Here is a 24,920-nt window from a genome sequence, read left to right on the forward strand (position 1 = left end):
TGTGTGTGTGTGTGTGTGTGTGTGTGTGTGTGTGTGTGTGTGTGTGTGCACGTGCTTGTGTGTGTGCGCCCAAGCTACAGGTTTTATATTATATTGCATATAATATTCAAGGTTTATCAAGCTTTATTTTCCTCTCTGTGTGATGCAGAAAAATCAAAAATGAAAACAGCACAGTGGGCAGCAACTGAGCAGCTCACTAAAACGTTGCTCTGTGCTTTGTGCGTTCTTTTTCAATCTACACCAAATGCTGGGGGTTAAGTGGTTAATTTATGCTCTGAATGTGCTCTTTATGATGCTTTGTCACCAAGCTGTGTCACATGTCAACCACCAGAGGGCGGTCGTGTCTTGTACTCAAACCCCATGTTGGAGGAGAGAAAAAAAGGAAAGACTGTGACATCCTCCTCTCCATTGTATTTGCATAAATGATGCATTAATGGTGTGCCAAAATAGCCTCTATAACATGCATTATCACTCTGTACCCCTAAATATTTATTCTATTTACTGATGCCATATAAAAAGTTTAAAACATATTTTTAGGGCATATTGCCTCTGTATTGGGAAATATATACACTTTACAAAAACTATCAGTAAATAGAGGCCTCCATCTTACAAAAACAACAAAAAAAGCAATATCATGAATGCAATGTCCATATCCTAACCAAATTACCACGGCATGTTGAGGGGCCTATAGGCCTACAGTAGGTCTAAGGGGATAGTCCCTGGGAAAGTCTGGAAAGGAGGGTCCAGACTCCAGCTGATAGTTGAACCTCAGATCCAGGAGGAACAATGCTGATTCTGTCCTAGTCGTGAAACAACAGACTTTACTCTTGCCTGGAGGGGGACTGGGAGCATGACTATCTGGTTTACATGTGTTTTGTGGATTTGGAGAAGGCATAGGACCGGGTTCCCCATCAGGAGGTATACTGTCAGGGGTGTAGAGCTACTTTTAGAAGTGGGGAGGAGTTCGTCTATACCGCTTTTCCCGTACTTCAATTCTCTTTGGCAAAAAATAGCAGATCTACAAGCAAGGTGTCACGCTGTGATCTTGTAGATCTGCTATTTCTGGCAAAATTTCCCCCAATAATACGGATACTGGGGTCAGCCGCATAGCATGCACTGGGACACATACTTGCACAAAGTGCGTGCGATTTTTTAAAATTAATTAATTCATTAAATGACCCTAAAGCAACATTAACAACACACTCTTCCATCCTTCAGTGGTGGAAACGTTACTGCACTAATGTATCTATTGTTGTCGTTGCAGAATTCCTTTTTTCTGGCAAATCTTGCCCCGGAGTTAGAGCAGCTAGACAGGGCAGGGTCTTTACTGACCGGGTCGTGGCCCCACTGGCCCTCATGACGCTACGCCCCTGGCTGGGGTTCAAGTGGTTCATCACTGACCAAAACCGAAATCCTATTTTTAGAAGTGGGGGAGAGTCGCTCCCCTGCGCACCCCCTCCACTACACCCCATGCTGTCGTGTGCTGCAGGAGTATGGGGTCATTGGGGTGAGGGGGACCCTGTTGAGGGCAGGCCATCCACACCGTGTACTCTAAAAGTTACAAGCATACCCCATGCATTAACCACTTCAGCCCTAAATACATTTCGGCCATCTGAAAATAGCCGATTTACAAGCTCACAATGCGTTGCAATGCGACGCATTGTGAGCTTGTACATCTGCTACTTTCAATATTTCAGATTTATATACGTTTGAAAAGACATTCTGCATAATGAGTACTTTATACTTTTGGTACTTTTAGTACATTTTTATACCAATACTTGGTGTATTTAGGGAGACAGGGGATGGTTGTCACACGGGTTTGTTGTCACAGTGCTTATTACAGCCAAACTAGAGGGCGCTGTCTCACCATGTTGATATCAGTTATGTTACATAACATCAGCATCATTTCTAACAGGGAATTTGTTTTAAGACATCAAAGACATTGATGTGAGATGAGATTTTGTATTTTTTAGGTGTAACTTTTTATTTTGGTGTTGGTTTTGTAATAAAAGTCTGTAGGATATTAGACATTTAAAAACAAATCACTTGTTCGAAAGAGGAAGTCAATAGCTTCATTTCGATGCCATGTGTCATTGGCTAGCTGCAGCCATGTAACAGCTAGCATTGAAAGTTTGTCACATGGTCAGGTGGGGTTAGTTGTCTCAATTTTTCTGGGGCTGGTTGTCACATCCTGATGTGACAACTAATTAAACATAATAATGGTTTACAACTATAAAAAAGGGCTTTGGGTATTAATTGGATAGTAATTTAAAAACTTAGTGTGTCTCTAGCTTAAAAGACCAAAAAGTTAAATGTTTTTTTTTAAATAAAATCTTTAAATCACATCCCATTGATTAACTATAGGGACAGACCCCGTGCATTGATTTGATTTATTTATTCGCACAATAAAAAAAACGGTAACATTATTAAAACAACGCAGAAATAAGTGCAGGTGAGAAAAGGAAACCCATAAAGGGCTTATAAAACCAACATTGTGACAAGCTATCCCGGTATGGTGTTTGTTGTCACAATGTGTCAAAGTGACTTTGATGGCTAATAACTTCCTGATAGAATAAGTTAAGCGGAAAAAGGTTATACCCATTTCAAGCCAAGACCTTAAGCTTCCTTCTAATGTAGGAGTGATTATCATCAGATGTGTTGTTGATGAGCAATTCAAGTCAGAGTGAAAAGTGTGACAACCACAATATGTTGTCAGCAAACTTTGGTAGAAGAGAATTTAAATAATACGAGTGATGTTTTGGACTTAAATAGACAGATTTCATAGCCTATAGTTTTGCTGTTGTTAATTTGGGTCTCGGATTAATTCCATTCATCAAGTTGTTTTCTTCTTGTTTGGATCCTTCATTCACCATTAAGGAATGTTTTACAAACACAAATTCTCCATGACTCAAAGACATCATGGGTAAATGTTAGAAATAAAGTCATTTCTTGGATGAAACGTTAACCCATGATGTCTTTGAGTCATGTATAAAAATCGTTTGAAAATAGCAGATAAGCTCACAATGCTGCATGACATATTGTGAGCTTCGATGGCTATTTTCAAATGGCCGAAGGGCTGAAGTGGTTAATGCATGTTTGGTAATAATCAAAATCTACAAAGTAACTAGTAACTAAAATGTTCAAATAATTGCAGTGGAGTAAAAGTACAATTTGATTTGATGTAGTGGAGTAGAAGTAAAAGTAGTCTACAGAAAATTGGAAATACTCCAGTAAAGTAAAAATACCTCAAAATTGTAATTAAGTACAGAGTTACTTTTACTTAGTTACTTTACACCACTGCCGAAATATCACCAAAGAAGAAGAAAATAAACTTTTAAAACACTTGGCCTTTGTTGAGTGATACAGGACAATTTTGTTAAAACATGTGTTGACTGCCTGAAATGCTTTTTAGGACTGTGTGCCTTTGTTTTCAATCCCCCACAGTCTGTGTCGCCCTCGAGTGGACAAAGGGAATATTGCAGGCCAATAGCTTTACCCCCGTTGGTGAGAATAAAATATAATGTAATGAATAATGTTGCATTTGTCAATATCAACCCATTTACAAAGATAAAAAACCAACAACTTTAACAAAAAAGTTAAAACTCTGTATTCTGATAGTAATCCATGCCATTACCACGATAGAGTGTTTGATCAGTAACATCTCTCGAGCTCTTTAGTAAACAGAAAATACATTTTCAGGTGGGTCACCAATTCCATCCAATCAATAGGCCTATCCCATTTATCAGCTTCAAATGTATAGTGTAGGCTACTAATTCCAATTTTGTCTGCTCATGTATTTATTTCATCAAAAATCATTGATCATAATTATTCAAAATGAAACATTCACTCAAGATGCAGTTTCTGCAGTCTATTTCCAGTCAGTGAGCAGCTATGCCCCAAATAGGCTCTATGCACTGCAGCCATAGTGTGAAGACATTCACAGGTGTTACCAATGTTAGTAATGAAGGCTCTGTTCCATTAATGTTGCACAGTGGTTCTCAAACCCCAGGAAGAATAGTCTTCACTGTGGTGAGGACTAATGGAGATCCGTAATAAACTAAACTAAACTAAAATGTTTTAATTTCCACGACCCCAGTAACTCTGAGAGTGTACAAATGGAACCAAATGGACCTGTAGTTACACACCCGTAAGGGGCCATTTGGAAACCCCTTAAGGAACCATGAGGGTACCTGGACCCAAATTTTAGTCCCACTGGTGTAGCAGTGTTTCCAGTGAGTCAACATGCATAATATCAGCACCCTGACTCTGTTTGACCAGAAATGGCGTTGGAACAACAGATGTTCGGGAGGCGGGGATACACACCTTTACTCCGCCCATTTACCAATCTACCTGGCGCTATTTATACACTTCAGAACTACCCAGAAACCCCTTTACTCGCTTTCGTACTTCGTACTCAAGCTCGTAGCGTTCTGCATCATGAGTTCACTCGAACTTTTCGCGTCCGACGACGACAACATCAGCGGGATCATCCCGAGGAGCCCGACGCCCATCACCAGGAGAAGTCAGCCCTCCGTGATCCCACCCAGTCTGCCCACCATCCCGTCCAGTCAACCCAGCACCTCCCGCCGCACTAGAAGTAACGTACCTTCTAGCCAGTCCCGGCATTCCATCTCCCCCAGTGCCTCAGTTTCATCAGCCTTCTCCAGGCAATCCAGCTTTTCTCTCCGGTCCAGCATCGCTTCACAACCCGGTCAGTCCACTCCAGCAAGATCAGGTCGGTCCCGTGCATCCACACACCATCGCTCGCAGCCCCGTGAACGGGAGCGGGGCCGACAACCCACAAGAAGCTCAGACCACCAACACCGCCGAGCAGCTCGGCGATCCCCGTCGGCTATTCCCGCTACACCACAGAGCCAGCGTTCCAGCAACTCCAACCGCTCGCCCCGCGGTTCTTCCGACACGAGCCGCCGAAGCACCCGCACCCCGCCGCCCGACATCAGAGATTGGACCGTGGCGGGACTCCAGAGGCAGCTCCGAGCCCGAGGAATCGCTTTCCCCCGTTCCACAAACAAAGCGGGACTCTTCCAGCTGTTCGCTGCAACACCGCTAGTAACAACAGCAACACTGGGGCCTCCGTTGAGCCAGGCGCCGCCCGATGACGTCACGCGTCGCGCTTCCCGATTCAGCGCGGCGATTCCTGATGACGTCACCCACCGCAGGGCTGGCCAAGTAGCGCCTGCACAGAACACCACTTCTACAAGCCAGCCCGCAGCTGTATCCTTTATTCCTATCACTACTACAACTACTACTACCAATACTACTCCTTCTTCCAGCACTTTACCTGTCAATGTTAACCCTGTGCCTGCCACCCACCCTTTAATGTCTCTTTTGTCTTTGTTATCATCCCTTGTACCGCAGGCTGCACTTTCATCCCACCCCCCCACCCAACCATCCCTACATCCAACCCAGTTTTCTCCTACTATTGCTGCCACCCAAAACCCAAGTGCTGCCGTCGCCACACCTGGCACCAGCGCTTCCCTGTCACCGCCTGTTTTCTTCTTCCCTCCCACTTTCGAGCATGCCACCCAGTCAAATCCCGTTGCCACAACCAGCGGTGGCATCGCTTCACTTTCCCCCCCTGTTCTTTCCTGTCCACCCCTCAATAACCCTTCCCCCCATCCAAACCCCCCCTTTTCTCTCTCCACAGCCCGCCCAGTGGACCCACCGGCCAACTCACTTTCCAGGAACCCCCAACCAATCCCACCATCCCTCCGCAACCAGATTCTCCAGGGCAACCACGTCGACCTGGTTTCCCTCCTCCGCCCCTCCGACAGCAACACCGAGCCACGCATCCTGGACTGCGGCGGAATCCAAATCCAACTCCGCAACTCCACCCCTACCCGATCCGCTCCACTCACTGTGGCGGAGTTCTGCCTGGCGTTCGGCATTTTCCGAGACGTCATCTGCTCCACCTTCCCAGACCGGCGACAGGAGCTGGACGACTACATGGCGGTGGTACTCGATTTAGCAGTCCGCTTCGGAGGAACCCTCTTCCAGGAGTACCACCGCCAGTTCTCCGCCTCAGCTGCTGCCAGGCTCCAGCAGTGGAACCTCGGCACTTACTGGGGTCGCCTAGATCTTGAGCTCTATTGCCGGCTGTCCGCAGGCAGGGTGGCAGAAACTTGCGCCCTATGCGGCAACTCGGCCCACCCCGCCAGCTCGTGCGCCTTCGCAACTCCCAGCCCCACCCCGTCTCCAGCCATCGTGGCTTTCCAGCCCCCAACTCCCCTTCCCTCCTCAGCTTCCCCTGGGCTTCCCCCCACACCCTCACCCGTCTACCCAGCCAACAACAGAACCACCGACCGACGTGGGCGCCCCGTCATGTTTTGCGGCAAGACCATGGTCTGCAACAACTATAATGATCTCGGTTGCTCAGCCAGCTCTTGCAAGCTGCTCCATGTTTGCAGCCACTGCGGCGGAGCCCACGCCCGGGCCTCATGCCCCCAGAACCCCCCCAAACCCCCTAGCCCTAGCTAATCGTCCTCCCCCCCCCTTGTTAGTCCTGCCTACGGCAACAACACCACCACGCTACCTCTGCTCCACCAGGCTCCCGCCCCGGAGTTCTAACAATCCTCCCTTTTTCTGCCATTCTCACCAACTTCTCTTGAATTCTATTTTTTTTTTTTCTCACACGTGTCTTTTCCCCTCACTCCATCCTCCTCCCACACCTCCACACCCCAGTTTCTCCTTAGTTAGCCACTCGGTCAATTTCCGAATTCCCCAGTCCAGACCAGTTTTAGTGTTTTTTATGGGGCTTATCAAAACAGAGCAGCCATAATCCCTTAGTCTAGTAGTTGCTCTCTTTGTCTCTCTTTGGGGGTAACAGTCCATGCGTGCCGTGCTGACTACGCTAACAGCCGTCCAGCCGCCGTGCCGACTACGCTAACGACCTCCTCCCCAAAGACTCCAGGGTCTGCGACCCTCCCCGGAACCCCTTTCACTTTTCCTCCATTACATTCCATGTATTCAATAAATACCCTAAATTTTCCATAAAGGTGTGTTTCTTTGCCTAGTGAAATGGCGTTGGAACAACAGATGTTCGGGAGGCGGGGATACACACCTTTACTCCGCCCATTTACCAATCTACCTGGCGCTATTTATACACTTCAGAACTACCCAGAAACCCCTTTACTCGCTTTCGTACTTCGTACTCAAGCTCGTAGCGTTCTGCATCCCTCCACCACCCCTTTTCACCTCCACAGGTTGTGCTTTCCACCACTCCGCTTCTTTTCTCCGTACCTCTCCGTCTCTCTCTCCTTCCTTCCCTTTCTTTCCCTTTCTCAGGTTCCTGCTGGGGGTAACAGTCCATGCGTGCCGTGCTGACTACGCTAACAGCCGTCCAGCCGCCGTGCCGACTACGCTAACGACCTCCTCCCCAAAGACTCCAGGGTCTGCGACCCTCCCCGGAACCCCTTTCACTTTTCCTCCATTACATTCCATGTATTCAATAAATACCCTAAATTTTCCATAAAGGTGTGTTTCTTTGCCTAGTGAATGGAACAGAGACTTCATTAGTATCATTGGTAACACCAGTGAATGTCTTCACTATATGGCTGCTGTGCATAGAGCCTACAGCTCCTCTCTCAGAGAATTATTCACAAGTATCATTAACCCTCCTGACTTTACATTGTGTCGCTCTCCCTTAGGGGAATATAACCCTCTCGCAGTTGGATGAGGAACAGTGTCAGCTCCAATGTTTTGGGGCCGCAGAGCAGACAGAGAGGCATTCACGCTTTATTACCTGAGCCATCTCTCTCTCTCTCGCCAGAGCCCCAAAATGTAGCCATGATTATCAAATGGGTGTGGCAGTACATCTCTAGTTCACAGTTTGGCGTTAATTTGCATTGAATATGTGGACCCCTATATTGTCACATGCAAATTGTTACAACAAATATATGAACAACTTTCAATGTTGTTCATATATGAACCCACTTCTCTGCATAATTCAAGTATGGGGAATTGATTGGAATGGTACAGTAATAATCTTTGGATTTTTGAAAATACTAACCATAATAAAACAATGTTTGCAAATGTAGAGTAGTGTAGAATTGGAAAGAACGAGGGGAGGAATAGGAGAGGGTGAAGGGTGGATAAGCGTTGAACCGTTGGGATTAAGATCGCACAGAGAGAGCCGCGATGTCGGCGCAGCAGTGGCCAGAGATGTCGCGGAGACATCTTCCCAGTGAGCAAACGGTCCCCACGCTACATAGCGCCTACAATGCTACAGGGGGATGTAGGCATAGGCCCTACATTGGCGCTATGTCGCTGTGCTGTCTGGGGATGTATTGGTGATTTAACGCTCCTAATCCGACGTGGCGGCGACGCTGGGTGTGGCTGTCTAGGTACACTTGGGTCAGTGCAATGAATGTGTCTGTTTTCACCTTCCCAGAGTCAAAACACAATATCCAAACACTTACCAAATAATTTTAAAAAGAAAAAAAAACGGTGCCTCAGTTTCACCTATTTATTTTTGGAAACTTACAACTTGTTTTGCTTTGATGTAATAATAAAGAAACCTTGAACATACAAAACAACACACACATGTTCAATTTGGCCTACACATATATAAACTTTGTCAGTGCAATCCCAGAAAAATACTTTAAAAACGAAATAAAACGATTTTTTAAACCACCACCTCATATAAGACAGCTGTCGCAACCAGTGTTGCCAAGAGCTGACCCCAAGTCACAGCAATTAATTATTGGGCGGTGAGTACCCACAGAAAATGTAATCCGCATTCTATGGCTGTGTATACGGCATACATGCAATGTATGGAATATCAGCCATTCTATGGCTATTACAGAGCAGTCTATCGAAGGCTTTACTGGCATGAAGCTAGATGAGGTATTGGATCCAACCATAGACTGTAAAAAATGAATGGACAAAGCCACTCCCCTGCTTTCTACAGACCAAAAATGAAGCCGATTGTTCGAAGACTGTGGGTCCGCCATCTTTCAATATCGCGTCATATTGCGTCATATCCTGCAGAATGCGACCAGACCATTATTGGTTGGGTAGCTTGTCAATCAAGAGCGGGGGCGGGGAATGAATGCTATTGGTTGTGTAGCTTGTCAATCAAATCATCCCACCCCTCCTAGAGAATAGCCTACTTTATCGTCAATTTTAAAATAAATGGGACCATAATTTAGCAAAACGCATATCCTGATGATTGAAAGGAGACTTTAAACTAGCGACTGGAAGCATATAGAATTTATGACATTTTTTATTATGGTAAGAAAATCTAGTCTAAAGTTTGTCAAAAAAACCATTAATTTGCGTTAAAATAAATTCTTTCTGACACCGCAGGTCGGCGCAGGGTAAAACAGTGCCACACTCTGGCCATTCATAAGCTTCCGTGTTGGCCTCATCGTAAATATCCAAGCCTTGCCCCTTGGATCCAACACACCATCGTTAGCACTGTGAGAAGGGCTACGGGAGGAGCAGACTATTAGGCTTTGGATATCCGAACAATTCAAAGTCTGGCTCGAACAATTTGTACAGTTCTTTTCTCATCGCCACGGGGATTAGCGAAAACCAATCACTTAACCAGCTGTCGTCTGTGAGTTTCTGTTGGCCGGAAGGGAGCTGGAACAGGTGATCGAGACCCAGGAGTTTCAACAGCTGTTCAGAGTCTGTGTTTACGGTTTCCAAATTGCCGATGAAGTCATACTGGATCTGGCATGGATGGCACAGACGGTACACCTGTAACACACACACACACACACACACACACACACACACACACACACACACACACACACACACACACACACACACACACACACACACACACACACACACACACACACACACACACACACACACACACACCATTACTGCATTAACCTCATGAACCCTAGCGTAACTACTCTGATCATGTCATAATATGTGAACATTCATAAAAAATAGCAGATCTACAAGCTCACATCATGGCACATGGTAACGGATTGTGTGCTTGCAGATCTGATATTTTTGGTGAAGAGGAGAGGACCAGGTATAGAGGGTGGACCCTGGTCAAGGAAATAGAGTTCAAGTGATTAAGATATGTGTACCATGCATGTTTTTCTCCTTACTTCTTATGATTTGCTGCGTCATTCTATTTCATTTATTAGTTGAGCTGTGAAGTACTAGGCTATTGTAATAATAATACACCTTTCTTAACAATCCTATCCTGTATTAAAATTGGCTTAAGGGACGACCGACGGGCAGGCGGACCTCAGCCATAACATACTGTATAAGGAGTTCCCAATGCAGCTACGGCCAAATATGGAGTGTGACGTCTAACCTCAATGTGTTGTAATGGCATCAGGCGCAAACAAATCACTCAGCTCCATATATGGGCACAAAAGGGGCATGTCCATATATGGGCATATACTGATGACATCAGGGTACTCTATATATGGGCATAAAAGGGACTAGGACTAACAGATAAAGAGATCTCCATGTATGGGCATAAAAGGGACAAGGACTGATATACAGAGATCTCCATATATGGGCATACAGTATCAGCATGCCCATATATGGTATACTGATGACATCAGGGATCTCTATATATTATATGGAGATCTCTGTATCTGTCAGTCCTTGTCCCTTTTATGCCCATATAGAACAACAAACCCGATACGCCCATTTGTAGGCATGTCACTGCATGGACTATGGTTTGCACATACAGTACAGTACATAAAATACCCTATTATCTGCCCTAACTACTAGGAGCATTAGGCGCTATTAATGCAGTGCAGGGAGATGTTTGGTGTCTTGCTCTGGGAGACTTGGAACTGGTGGTGAACTGGCGACCTCCATACCCACTCAGTTACGGGCGCTCAGTAATGTTGTCCATACCATAACAATTATAGCAGCCAGGACATCTTACCAGCAGCTTTGTGCTGCTGATTTACTAGTAGTCTCCCCCTTTTTTGTTATGACTTAAATGAGCGGTCATAACATGCAATCACCACCTCACAATAACAGAAAAAACACAAATACACAAAATAACTACACATTAACTACCTAAATACCATGAATAATTTCCATTTCACATTACACAACCCACCCCCTGGGATCTTCGAGCCATTTCAGAACTTTAAATCAGTGGTCGAATGCCTGGGAAGTCGTTTTGCCTGAACACACTGTGATCGACAACAAGCCGGTATAGGTGAGGGACTGCGCATCAAACAAGTAGCAGTATTTAGATGTCAATGTTAAAATGTGTGTCATCTAATTACCTTGTTCCCATTCACAGGTCGAACAACTAATCGGTTCAGCTTTGGCACATCAATCCATAACCATGTATATATTTTATCTAAAATAAATTCACCAACCGTATGTTTTTTTTAACAGTCCATGCTATGTATATATTGACTGTTGCAAAATATCCAGTGATTAGTAATATTAAATACATTATTACCAACTTCCTCCTTGCTTATCTGGCTGCATGCTCTCTCAAACCTCTACAGGTGATCCAGAATTCCCAATGCAGCTACGGTCTTCAACCTCCCAAAATGTCTTTCCACTTCTGCACTCATTCAATTTGTTGTATTCAAAACAGCAATGACCTACATGTTGACCAGGGACATGGGTGGCACCCCATGATCGAGCTCTGAGTCTGCACCCCTTTCTGCATACTTTGTGATGGAAATTGATTAATCTCACCAGTGTTTGTGACAACTGCAGTTAATTTTGGTGATGGGATGACATTACTTTCCCACCAAATCTCTCTTTTCAGGTCAACTGCACTTGGCTGGGGTGTAGTGAGAGTGAGATGAGAGGCGCCCAAAAGTGACAGACTATCTGGACGTTTCAATAAGTGATCCCAAAGAACGAACCTGAGGTGAGAGCGCGACACTCTGGCACAGAAAATATTGATTGGCGAAATGGCAGACGGACAGTCATTCTAGGACGCTTGATGAAGACCAAAAGAAATGTGTGGCTGAATGAATAAAATAAGTAAAAACTTAAGTAAACTAGAAAAAGTGCTCCTCGGAGCACAGGTCTCCGCCAGGTCAGGTACGTTATTCTGGCCTCCTGGTGGCGCTATAATAGGCCAATGTGAAAAGGGTGCCATTTATTCTTAGGTCTTTCACGGCAATCAGACACTGCATTCAAGATTTTTGCAAAATTAGACCTGCTGGTGGCGCTATAACAGGCCAATGTGAAAAGGGTGGCATTTCTTCCTCGGCCTAGTGGGAATGTGCGTGTGAAATTTCACGGAAATCGCAAGCTGCGTGCATAGTTTGAGGCTTTTTGTTCAAAACGGACCAATCCTGCAAACTTTGGAAGCCAACCATAGGCAATGAGGATGGAATATGGGAAATCGGACAGATCCGTGTTGATCACATGACTATAGAGATACTGTGTACTGATTTGCATGACGTTTGGATAAAATCTGTAGGAGTAATGTAAAAATGCACAAATCGGCCTCCTGGTGGCGCTATAACAGGCCCATGTGAAAACATTGGGGCAGAGGTTCTGAATTGGCATCCAGGGAGTGTGTGTGCGCAGTTTCGGAGCGAACGGGCCAACGGCGCCGGAGATTAGCTGGTAACACACAGACAGGAGGGACACACGGACGGACGGACACACACACGGACGGACGGACGGAGGGTAAAACATACTCTCTCGCCATGCCTTCGGCCTGGCGGAGACAATAAGACTGTATGGTCGTTGAAAAACATAATAACTAACTTAATTCTGTTTCTTCCAGACAAGAAGGTGGAAACATGGGCACCAACTCGAGTAAAGAAGGGTTGGTAGAAGGGTTGTACTGGGTTTTCCTAGGGAAGGTTACTTTGCAGCACACACTTGTTTTCTTGACCCTCTAATTACTCGACCACTTGCCCTGTTTTTTGCTGACTAGGCTTCAAGGCAATTACTATTAATATGAGAAAGTATGTATGTGTATTTGCAAAAGCGATAAAAAATAATGGAATAGCTGTGAAAATGATTTTAAAATGTATAGCTCTATTTGCAAATTGAAAGTGTATAAAATGAATATGGTAATTCAATATAAAACGTTATTATAACAAATATAAAAATAATATGTTGTACTTAAAAAAATAAATTGAACCAATGAACCTGGGCCTCCTACATGGGAGACCAAACATCTACTTCTCATCCAAGAGAATGACCACTTTGGTCAGGGGAGATTGTACTTATAGGCAAAACTACTTGTCAGTCAGTACAGTAGGTGTCCTACCTGACGCCACGTTCCAAATGTCTCAATGGAAGAGTAGCTATAGGGAGTTCACCTCCCCCCACTACAGATGTACTTGTTATATTGTATTAACTAGAAGCTCGGCCGCCCTTTGGGCGGCCGAGCGTCTAGCCCTTCGGGTTGCCGAGGGTCTAGTCGGGGACCGGCCTACACAGGAAAGATGTAAATAGGGAATGAATGCTCCACCCTTTAAATCAAACCCCATTATACCTGTTGTCATAGGACCCGTTTTGGCCATCTGTTTGCCTGTGTCCATTTATGCCCATCTGTGTGTGCATTTATGCCCATATATGGAGCTATCTGTGTCTGTGATATATGGACATCTCTGTATGTGTCTGGGTGTGTCCCTTTTATGCCCGTATATGGAGATCTCTGTGTCTGTCTGTGTCCATTTATGCCCATTATCCTAAAGGAGTTCGCTATAAACAATGTTGTCAGTAATGCCCTTGTCATCAGGGCCGGAGTGGGACTCCAAATCTGGCCGGGAGATACACGCCCATCCAGGCCACCCTGCGCGCGCACAGTGCGCCGTTTTTTTTGGGGGGCCCTTTTTTTGGGGGGCCTTATTTTTTGGGGGCCTTACAAAAGGGGGGCCTTTTTGGGGTTAAAGGTAGGGGGAGGCCCGCAGCTGCACTGAGCTGCAAGCAACACTGACTGCATTGAATTGAAATGTGACTGTGGTTGGCCTGGCCTGAGCTTAGGAGAGATTTTTTTTTGCTGCATCACTTAAGCGCCGCACTGGCTGTGGATGGCTGCCCTGACCTGATATATTTTTTTGATGCAAAAAAAAAAAAAAAAAAAAAAAAATTTTTTTTTTTTTTTTCAGGCAGGCCACTAGAGGGCAGGCCACCGGGAATAGTCCCGGTCCTCCCGACGGCCAATCCGGGCCTGCTTGTCATTATCCACAATGAAAACTTTTACAGCGCTGGCTCTCTTTCCTCTAGAGAAGGCTGTGTAGAGTTGGCCATGAGCGAACACAGGTTTAGGCAAGTAGATGCTAACTCGTTCATTCTCTTGGCCCTGACCCTTATTGATTGTAACAGAGAATGCTAAGCGGATAGGGAACTGTCGTCTAATGAAGGTGAAGGGAAGCTCACCTCTGTCATAGTGAGGTATTCTTGGTAGGAAGATTGTTTCACCCCTGTTTGTGCCTACTGCAATCTCACACTCAATGACTCTGTCCATCATTTGCATTACCACCATTCTGGTGCCATTCTTGAGAGTGCGGTCAGGACCTGATTGCAGGTTTCTAAGCAGCTTGACTGGTGCGCCTACTTTCAATTTGAGGTTATGATCAGGGATTCAACATGGCATTGATGAATCTGGAGATCTCATCCCTGTCTTCAATATCGAGAGTGCCAACATCAACTCCTTTATGGACGTATTTGTACAGGTACTTGATGGTACGGAAGGAGCCAACAAATTCAACATTGATGTGGCATTTATATTTAAGTAGGACCCAAGCGTTGTAAGGAACGACACACCTGCTGTCAAACAGAAAGTCATTCTTCTTATGGGTGTGACCGACAATGGGCCGTCTGTACTCTGGGTAGCCATGACCATCATGAGGCAGTCGTGTGTTGGCACAGAAGTTTTTAGGGAATTTCTTAGTACAGATACCATTGACCATGCAGGGGCTGTTAGGGTAGGCCGGGCCACAGGGTCCATGTAGCATGAATCGACACACCAGCTCAGCTGAAGAGTGACTTTGCCTCTGGCTGAATTTGCATTAACCTTGAGGATGGGATTGTCGATGCTGAAGCCAGCATCTCCATATGGCAAGATCAAGGGATAGGCAGCTGGGTCATACATAGGGTGGAGTGAATTGATATGTGTAGTTTGTCTGTGATTAGGTGCATCAGCTGGAGTTCTGTACAGAACAATGTCTCGAGGTTGTGTCTGGTCTCCTGGTGCAAAAATAACAACGTCAGGGACATCAGGGTTAAGATGTTTTTTCTTAGCTCCCTGTGAGCTTTTGGACTTGAACACCATTTTCAGGTCCTGAGTTGGATTTGCATTGAACATCTCGGCTCCGGTTTTAAAGAATCTTACTAAAGGGTTAACTGTCTTTAACTCATTTTGAATGAGGGTCAGAGTGTGTTCCTTAATAAGTCCATCTCCCTTAGCCTGATGAAGGCGGTTCTTAATTTCATTGTCTTGATCAAATACAAAGATTTGTGAGAATTTGGGTTTGTTAGTGCTGTCAGGAAAGATCGCTGAGGGAGTGATGTGGTACATTTGGCCACTCATCTTAAACGGTTTAATTCCTTTTTTGAACTCCATGATCCTACCAGACACATGCTTTGAAGCCATAGAGACTAAGCCATTATACTGCGCCAGAAGGTTTGGATGTTTCCCAGGGGAACATTTCAGCCTTGCATGAAATGCAGATGCAATCCATTGCAGGTATTTGAAAGACAACTATTTCTGTTTTTTTGAGAGCTGCTTATAGACTATATGCAGAGGTCTGTCAAGAGTGCTGGACTTAGCTTAGAAGCCGGCTTATATACTTTCATCTGACACGTATGCCACGTGATGTCAGAGCCCTTTATGATGTGATGTCACAATGAGTCAGCGCTTGCGCGAGAAGTGATTGGCAGGTGAGATTGACCACCCGGAAGTAAATTTCGAGGAGACACTTTATGACACTTTATGATTATTTTAAAATGAGGCACATGTGAAGGTTGTAAATTAAGTAGAATTACTTATATACTTTTGCATGAGTGATTTTTGTAGCAAGTTGGGAGGGAAATGGAGCAGTGCTTTGGCCGTGAGTTGTTCCTTAGTGGTTGAGGTTCCAAACGCGCACGGCTCTCTGATTGTATTGTTGGGATATACTCATAGGCGGCGGGTAATGAAGGCTAGGGTAGGCTAAGCCTTCCCAAATGTTATGCTGGGAAATTCTGGGAATTGTGCAAATTATATATACTGTACTGTAATATATGTGCGCAGCATTATTTAGTTAATTGTTTGATAATAAATCAGTAAAATCAGGCAAAAATAAGAATTAAATAACCTAACCCTATAACCGAAATAAAGTAACCAAAAACCAAAAAGAAACTACGGATTTTGGCGCCCGTGTGCGCGGCCGACCCCCAGCCTTCCCAATTGTCAAGCTCACCCGCCGCCTATGAATATACTCTGTACTCAGTGGTTCTCCAAATTATTTTGGGGGGTTCCCAGATGATTAGCTTAATGTGCAACATTGTTTTCTCACTCAAAAGTAAACAAACCAACATGCATAATAAGTGTATACAGGGTATCTGCACATTTCTAAAGTTACAACCTTTTTAATACCAAATTAGCCAATCGTCAAATATTACATAAGAAGGCAAACATTGTGAAAATAGCCGATCTACAAGTTCACAAGAGCCTGTAGTTTGGCTATTTTCACAATATTCATCTGTGGAACCGTGAGTGCATGTATGATAGCTCTGTTGTACCTGCCGCCAGTGTTCATCGAAGTCCACCCCATTCTCAGTATGTGGGTCCAGCAAGTATTTGATGAAATGCAGGAAGCTTGGGTTGGTTCCATCTGCAAACGCTTCAGCAGACGTCGCTGGCACCCTTCCAGACATATTAGCATACCGACGCAGCATGATAATGCCATGACGCTGGTAAAAGGGGTGATTGACGCTACACACACACACACAATTTCTTTTTTAAACTTCATTTTTAGCCCACGATTTTGTAACCCATTTTTTCACCCAATTGTCTAAGTAATCCTGGGCTCTACACTCCCTCTGCCAACCTAGGGAGAACCCAGAGCTGAACTCATGCCTCCTTCAATGCATGAGGGCTAACATGCCTTCTTATCACCCGACAGGGGGGAGTTACCGCGGTTGGACGTAGCGCGTGGAAGGAAAAAGTTATTCCAACCAGTTCCTTTCCCCTCCATCAGGCGCCCCGGCTGACCAGGGGGAGGCAGTATAGAGACCAGGATTACTGCATGTTTTCGTGAGGGTACCTACCCTACGGCAGTGGTTCTCAACCTGTGGGTCAGGACCTCCAGGGGGATCCCCACATGATTTTGGGGGAATCCCCAGATGACAGTGAAGTAACAATTTAAAAATGTAATACCAATACAAAACAAAAAAATGAAAGAAGACCATTACTGCATCAAAAATAATAAACAAACTAGCCTATCATAAAAAACTGGTCAAACATTGACCTAATTGTCAAATAATATAAGAAAGAGGCAAAAAAATTATAAATATCCGCTCTACAAGCTCGGGGGAAAAAATTGAAAATAGCCGATCGGCTATTTTCACAATATTTCTGTGGAACCGAGTCAAACTAAATGTAATGCCTCAACTCCTACAATCCAAGTGCTTGTCAGGGTGGGGGGTCCCCAGTTCAAATATGATTATTTTGGGGGGGTCACGGCCTGAAAAGGCTGAGAACCATTTCCCTAGGAGACACGGGGAGAACATGCAAACTCCACACAGAGAGGCCCTTTCGCCAACCCCACCTAGGGTATGGGCACTGATGACGCGGAGGAGAGGACACGCCCCCAGCGCCCACAGCGGCCCCGGCAGGAATCGAACCCAGGACCTTCTAGCACACACACACACACACACACACAATTTTATTATCCATGGCTATTCTGTTCAGTTAATGGAAACTTCATCACTTTTCTTCATCTCTCCAAAGCCAACACCCCCCCAACACACACACACACACACACACACACACACACACACACACACACACACGCACACACGCACACACGCACACACCTACCTTCCAAACTTGTTCCTGAAGGCAGAGATGATTCTTACGAAGGGGTCTCGTACAAACAGGAACTTGGTGTAATTCTGCAGCCTCAGCTCCATCGATTTGCGAGTCTCAGAACCTTTCCCATAACTGGTAAATCACCCACACACAAGACACACAGAGGCAACATACACACACCAAAACCTTGTTAAAACACAGCTTATTCTAACACTATGTGCAGTTCAGTCACATCTTTCCCATGCACACTGTATTGTGTGTACACAAATTACTTATGTAGCTTTCACAGTCTTAGCATTTTACACCATTGCAGAGCCATCCTACACAGTTAGTTCATTATCTGTTTGTAAATTAGAAAGTGTCCAGATGTAAACAAATGGGGCAGGAAACCCTAGGCTTATTTTGTAGTTTGTTTTCAAGTTCAGGTTAAAAACTATTAAAGGGTAAAACCATGGCAGGCTAGTAAGCAGATTTAGGTGTACACAGATGGCTCAATGCTATGAATGGCACCATGTGTCACATGGACGGACCACATCGGAAATGTGGTCCTCTACGCTACGGGGACCTAAGGATAAGGCTGGCAGGGCACTGCCTCAGGAACCAGGGACTAGTGGCAAGCAAACTGAAACTGTGGGAGCCAGTGTTGATTTTGACAGCAATTTTTATTTAGTTTTAGCCAATAGTCTTTTCAATACAATTCCATTTAGTTTTAGTCGTATTTTAGTCACCTGAAATGTTTTAGTTTTTGTCTAGTTTTAGTTGACTAAATATCATAGGATTATAGCCAACTAAATCTACAGTTGATTTAGTCGACATTGTGAGCTTGTAGATCTGTTATTTTCATTATTTCTGTCCATTTTGATTTTTTTAAATCTTTTTTTTAATTTCTCACCTATAATGGCGTGCCAGAATTGAAGTACTTGGCGGTAGGTTGAAAGTGGTTAACACTGAGGATTGTACAATGTACAGATAGAAGACCTAAGCAGGCACACACGGTGGCCAAATGGAAAAACACAGGCATGGGTACACACACACAAACACATGCACCAATATATGTGCCAGTTCCCGAGGGGTAGAGAAAGCTGTGTCTGTCTTCTCAGCCTCATGTCCCATCCCGCCTCCTTCAACTCTCCACCTCTCCGCACTATTCCGCATTATTATCAAAGATATTCATAGGAGAACGATATAAAAACTAGAAAAGGTGCTCCTCGGAGCACAAGTCTCCGCCAGGTGAGGTAGGTTATTATGGCCTCCTGGTGGCGCTATAATAGGCCAATGTGAAAAGGGTTCCATTTCTTCTTAGGCTTTTCACAGCATTCATGATTTTGTTCCAAAAATGTGGTTTGCTAAATTAGACCTGCTGGTGGCGCTATAACCGGCCAATGTGAAAAGGGGGGCATTTCTTCCTCGGCCTAGAATGTGCGTACAAAATTTCACAGACATCACACACTGTGAACGTTTTCAAGTGGCATTTCTTCCTGGGCCAAGTGGGAATCTACGTGGAAAATTTCACGGAAATCGCATGCTGCGTTCATGATTTGAGGCATTTTGTTCAAAACGAACCAATCCTGCAAACTTTGTAAGCCAATGCTAGGCAAGTAGGATGGAATATGAAATATCGGACACATCCATCTTGATCACATGACTATAGAGATACTGTGTACCGATTTGCATGTTTTTTGGGCAGAATCCGAAGGAGTAAGAAGAAAACATTTGTTTTACAAAAGTCAGCCTCCTGGTGGCGCTCTAAAAGGCAGATGTGAAAAATGCAGGGCAAAGGTTTTTCTTTGGCCTCTAGGGAGTGTGCGTGCAAAGTTTCACGCAGATCGGTGCAGTTATAGGTAAAAACGTGAATCGGCCTGTTATAGCGCCACCATGAGACTGATGTGAACGTTTTCAAGTGGCATTTCTTCCTGGGCCAAGTGGGAATCTACGTGGAAAATTTCACGGAAATCGCATGCTGCGTTCATGATTTGAGGCATTTTGTTCAAAACGAACCAATCCTGCAAACTTTGGAAGCCAATCAATCAGGATGGAATATGGAAAATTGGACAGATCCGTGTTGATCACATGACTATAGAGATACTGTGTACTGATTCCTGTGTTGTTTGGACCAAATCTGTAGGAGTAATATCCAAAAATGTGTTTTGCAAAAGTCGGCCTCATGGTGGCGCAATGACAGGCTGATCTGAAAAGGGGCATACGTTCTGCTGTGGCAGCCAGGGAATGTGTGTGCATAGTCTCTGTATGTTTATGTTGATATTTTAACTGTTTGGTTGCTACTATATATGTCTATGAAATTAATTCAAGGACCCCAACGGAAACAAGTCCGCATGGACTTTTTTGGTCAGACCTTTTAGTCAAGTATTATAAATGTAACTGTGTTGTTTTACATTATTTTGCCTATCAAAAATTTAATTCAATCAATCAATCAAAACACATGGACACACGGACGGACGGACAGGGGGCAAAACACGGACGGACGGACAGGGGGCAAAACATACTCTCTCGCCATGCCTTTTGGCCTGGCGGAGACAACAATGCAAGTGTCCATTCATTTGTATTAATTGTTTGGCATTTGGCAGTTGAACCTTGAACCTTGATTTTATGTTTTATTTCAGATAGGTCAGAAAGAGAGACAGGATCACTAAGGACAGAGAGACAGACAGAGAGAGAGAGAGAGAGAGAGAGAGAGAGAGAGAGAGAGAGAGAGAGAGACGTACAAGACAAGACAGGGATGGTACTATTGGAACCCGGGCTCTCACGCTTACAAGGAGCATACCTGGCACCAACTGCCTGAGCCCCCAGGCACCCCGCCCATTCATTCATGTTCAGGAGTGAAATGCAAAGATTATTATTTGATGATAAAAGAGTTTCATGGCATGCATTACAAATGTGATGACAACTGGAGCTGTTGTAGGCTATAAACATTGTATGTTTACCACAGGATATCCATTTGCGGTAACACTTGCTCATAAGGTACCCGTAATTAACCCTTAATTTATGATTACTTAATACATTATTTAAGGGTTAATTAAGCATTAATTCATCATGAATTCATCATAAATTCCTTGTAGTTCATCATTAATTCTGCCATCAACGTGTTTTCGAGTCAATTGCTACTTAATCCATCTGTGCCGTCAACGCGCTGATAGCCTTTTCATTGTTTAATTGGCGATCACGCTGTTCGGGTTCCCTTTGCACTCACTTCCCACTCAACCGGATGCAGAATTAGCGGGTTCCGTTTCCAGTTTCTGGTTTTATCTTGAAAAATTTGATTTTTAGGCCAAAATAGGGCAAAACCAGTTACCTCACACGGTATAAAAAACAAATGGAGAGCTCCGGTTATATTTTCTTTTCTCTAGAAGACGAACAGTTATCCCCTTTGTGTGTACCAACGGTCTGAAACCCCATCATAAGCTAAGCTAAGCTAAGATGGCCAGCGGAGGGGGCCATGAAATAGGAGCCCAGCCAACAGATATGACGTCTGCAGCCTGTTTGGGGGGGGGTAGAGAGAGAGAGAGCGGAGAGACAGAGAAAAAACGCAACTCTTTGAGTGCTGGTCGATCTGTCGTGTTTGTTTATAAACACAGCCAGACAATGGATTATAATCGATATAACAATTCTGTGACCGGTTGAAAAGGTTATAAAACACGAAAATCGCTGGCACTGGGTGAGTACATTATGAAAATACTCTAGCAGTCAAAGAGTTATGTAACTTTGCTTAACTCATCCAGTGCCACATGACGTCAAAGACGTCACGTGGCCTGACGCCCCGTGCGCCACATGACGTCAAAGACATTTTTTTTTTTTTGGAAAAACATGTTCAGAACCCAAGATATGATGATTTGAAGATTTGCTGCTCCATTCACTCTTTGTTTAACTTCTAACTTAAAAAGGCTGGCTCCTAAGCACTTTTCTTTACAATGAATTTTAGCTGTGGCACTCCAAAATTCCATAAATAAGCTGGGCACTGAATGAGTTAACTAATGATTAACTAACGATGAATTGCAAGGAATTAATGCTTAATTACTGCTTGATTAATGCTTATTTAACGCTTAATTAACGCTTAAATAATGGATTAAGTCATCATAAATTAAGCGTTAATTATGGGTAAGTTATGAGCAAGTGTTACCCAATTGGCTGCAATTTTCCAAAGAATGTCAGCCAAACATGTCCTCTGTGCGTGTGTGAGTGTCCACATTTGTAGACAAAATCCCTGAATGTGGACTATGCGGAAAGGTCAAATTGGGGGGACAAAATTGATGACTCCAATTGGAATTTATTGACTTTCATAGGGTTTGTGTTCATCATTGTGTGTGTGTGTGTGTGTGTGTGTGTGTGTGTGTGTGTGTGTGTGTGTGTGTGTGTGTGTGTGTGTGTGTGTGTGTGCGTGCGTGCGTGCGTGCGTGCGTGTCATACCCGGCGAAGGTGTGGAGGAGACTGGCGTCGTGTACCCGTGCACGAGGTATTGATTCCGGGTCAGTGTAGGGTCTTCCCGACAAGGGGGAGACCAGAGAGCCAGCCAACACCACCATAACTCTCTTCCAGTTGCTACTTGCTATCTGGAAGAGGAGATGAGACACAACCATGACCTGGTAGAACGCACGCACGCACGCACGCACGCACGCACGCACGCACGCACGCACGCACGCACGCACGCACGCACGCACGCACACACACACACACACACACACACACACACACACGGTACCTTGGGAACGTTGCAGTAGATAATCTGGTGGGTGTCATCTACTATGAGGTGGTCCAATTGATCTTGGGGGATCTGCTTAAATGTCTGTGACTTTCCAGGGAAGTGCACTGACTCGTTCCCCATCGCCGCGCACGTGTCGAAGATCCTCCTCTTCCTCTCCACTTGTCTCTTCTCTTCAGCGTGCTGCCTCTCCACCTCCTGTTCCTCGACCGTCTTGCTCCAGGGCAAAGGAAAGGAGGAGCCGAACGGGTCATGCTTAGGATCCTGGAGGGGGTAGAGGTTGAACCCCAAGCTCACCTGGTCCCAAAACGCAATCTGCAGAAACACGAACACAGAGCCCACGGCGAACGCCACTCGCAGACCACACCAGCATCCCATGGTTACCGGAGGATCTAGAGCCGCGATTGGTCGATAAACAGGAAGTGTCTCTGACGGAAGGAGATGCTACCTGTTTGTTGGTCACTGCAAAGAGGAAGGGGAAATGTTACCAATTGTAGGATTGTGATCACTGCATCAACAGCTCAACGGTTTAAACAGACAAATGTAATAATCATGGTATGCAGGCATGCGCTTTGACCGTTGTAATTGTGGTTGCCCTAACAGGGCAACCAGACTATAGTACTCTACAAACTTTCTTTATAGATAAACTTTATTTCAAACCGCTACTCCTCCCACAGTCCCCCAATGTCGTGCCATATATCAAAATGGCCGTCTTAATCGGGAATCGTGCGCTTGTATTTTGCTAAGAGATTGGTTGAATAGTTTAATTGATATTGATTTATTAGCGCATTAAATTTCCCCATCCACTTTAATGTAAAAGTGAAAAAACTCAAATTCAAGTATTTTTTTCTCAGAAACCGTAAGAGCTAGAGTTACCAGATTTGTAGGGAAGGTTCATAATTTAGTCCGAAATTATTTAAAAAATATATCACACCATTTTGCCTCATGGTGGCGCTATAACAGCCCCCTTTACGTTTTGGCCCGTAACTCTTGAACCGTAGGTCCTAAAATCAAAATTTCTTTTCACCTGGATTCCTGGAGTCACGACGCATCTCCCCATATAGGCCACGCCCATTTGCGTCAGGATAGATTTTTTGATATTGATTTATTAGTGCATTACATTTCCCCATCCACTTTAATGGGAATTGCAAAAACTCCCATTCAAGTATTTTTTTCTCGGAAACCGTAAAGGCTACAGTTACAAGACTTGGAGGGGAGGTTAATAGTATTTTGCAAAATTATTATGAAAATAATCACACCATTCGGCCACATGGTGGCGCTATAACAGCCCACTTTACCTTTTGGCCTATAACTCTTGAACCGTAGGTCGTAACATCAAAATTTATTTTCCCCTGGATTCCTTGGGTCACGACGCATCTCCCCATATAGGCCACACCCATTTGCGTCAGGATAGATTGTCCGCCATTTTGAATTTTCTTCAAAACACACTTTTTGCTCCTTTTCCTTCAATTTTTTCCAAATCTCACACAAATCGGTACCTGTGATCTATGGACCCATGCGATAAACCTATCCAAGCGGATTTTTGATAGTCTGTACCGTTCGTCCGTAAATGGCTTCCAAAGTTAGCGGGAGGGGCCCGTTTGACCAAAAATGCCAAAAATCACGAACAATCCCAAATTTGAATCACATGTCAAGGGTGGTATACTAAACCAATCTCCAAAAGCATTTCTACTTTGATCGATATGGGGCGCCACAAATGCTCAAAACGTAACCGTTTGATGCAAAAACCTTATTTTGGGGAGATCAATCCTCTCAAAATGAAACGCAAGTGATCTCAGGAGTGACGTGACAATGTAATTGGCGCAGTCCCCGACGGTGTTCCTCCCGGCGTATTACTCGAGTCCCGACCGGCGTCGGCGCAACCACACTTTGCAATTGCCCTGAATTGCGACGCGTCTAGTTAGTGTGGTTGCCCCAACAGGGCAACCAGACTATAGTACTCTATGAAAAAAACGTCAAACCGCATCTCCTCCCACAGTTTTTATCCCCCAATGTCGTGCCATACGTCAACATGACCGGCTTGACCGGGAATCGTGTGCTTGTATTTTGCTAAGAGATTGGTTGCATAGTTTAATTGATATTAATTTGTTAGTGAATTACATTTCCCCATCCACTTTAATGGAAAATGGGAAAATAAAAAAACTAGATTTCAAGTATCTTTTTCTCAGAAACCGTAAGAGCTAGAGATACAAGATTTGGAGGGGAGGTTCATAATTT

The 24,920-nt window shown here is 44.6% G+C and overlaps 2 protein-coding genes and 1 long non-coding RNA gene across 3 annotated transcripts in view; 1 reads left to right on the forward strand and 2 right to left on the reverse strand.

The window, feature by feature from the left end:
* tlcd4a (TLC domain containing 4a) overlaps window positions 1–24,920 on the forward strand; it is a 171,742-nt gene that overhangs the window by 39,548 nt on the left and 107,274 nt on the right. The gene's annotated exons all lie outside the window — the stretch shown is intronic.
* LOC311039270 (carbohydrate sulfotransferase 12-like) lies at window positions 9,419–23,086 on the reverse strand. The gene is made up of 5 exons (XM_084049025.1): window positions 22,683–23,086; window positions 22,391–22,533; window positions 17,978–18,100; window positions 16,678–16,870; window positions 9,419–9,723 (listed from the first exon to the last, which is right to left on the reverse strand). The coding sequence occupies exons 1-5, from the start codon at window positions 23,058–23,060 to the stop codon at window positions 9,451–9,453; spliced, it is 1,110 nt and encodes a 369-aa protein (XP_083905151.1). The 5' UTR covers window positions 23,061–23,086; the 3' UTR covers window positions 9,419–9,450.
* Window positions 11,946–12,804, reverse strand: LOC311039278. The gene is made up of 2 exons (XR_014600154.1): window positions 12,675–12,804; window positions 11,946–11,996 (listed from the first exon to the last, which is right to left on the reverse strand). It is a non-coding gene; the product is annotated as an uncharacterized lncRNA (long non-coding RNA).

The sequence above is a fragment of the Gymnoscopelus microlampas genome, assembly GCF_963454915.1.
Source record: "Gymnoscopelus microlampas genome assembly, chromosome: 22".
Lineage (NCBI taxonomy): Eukaryota > Metazoa > Chordata > Actinopteri > Myctophiformes > Myctophidae > Gymnoscopelus > Gymnoscopelus microlampas.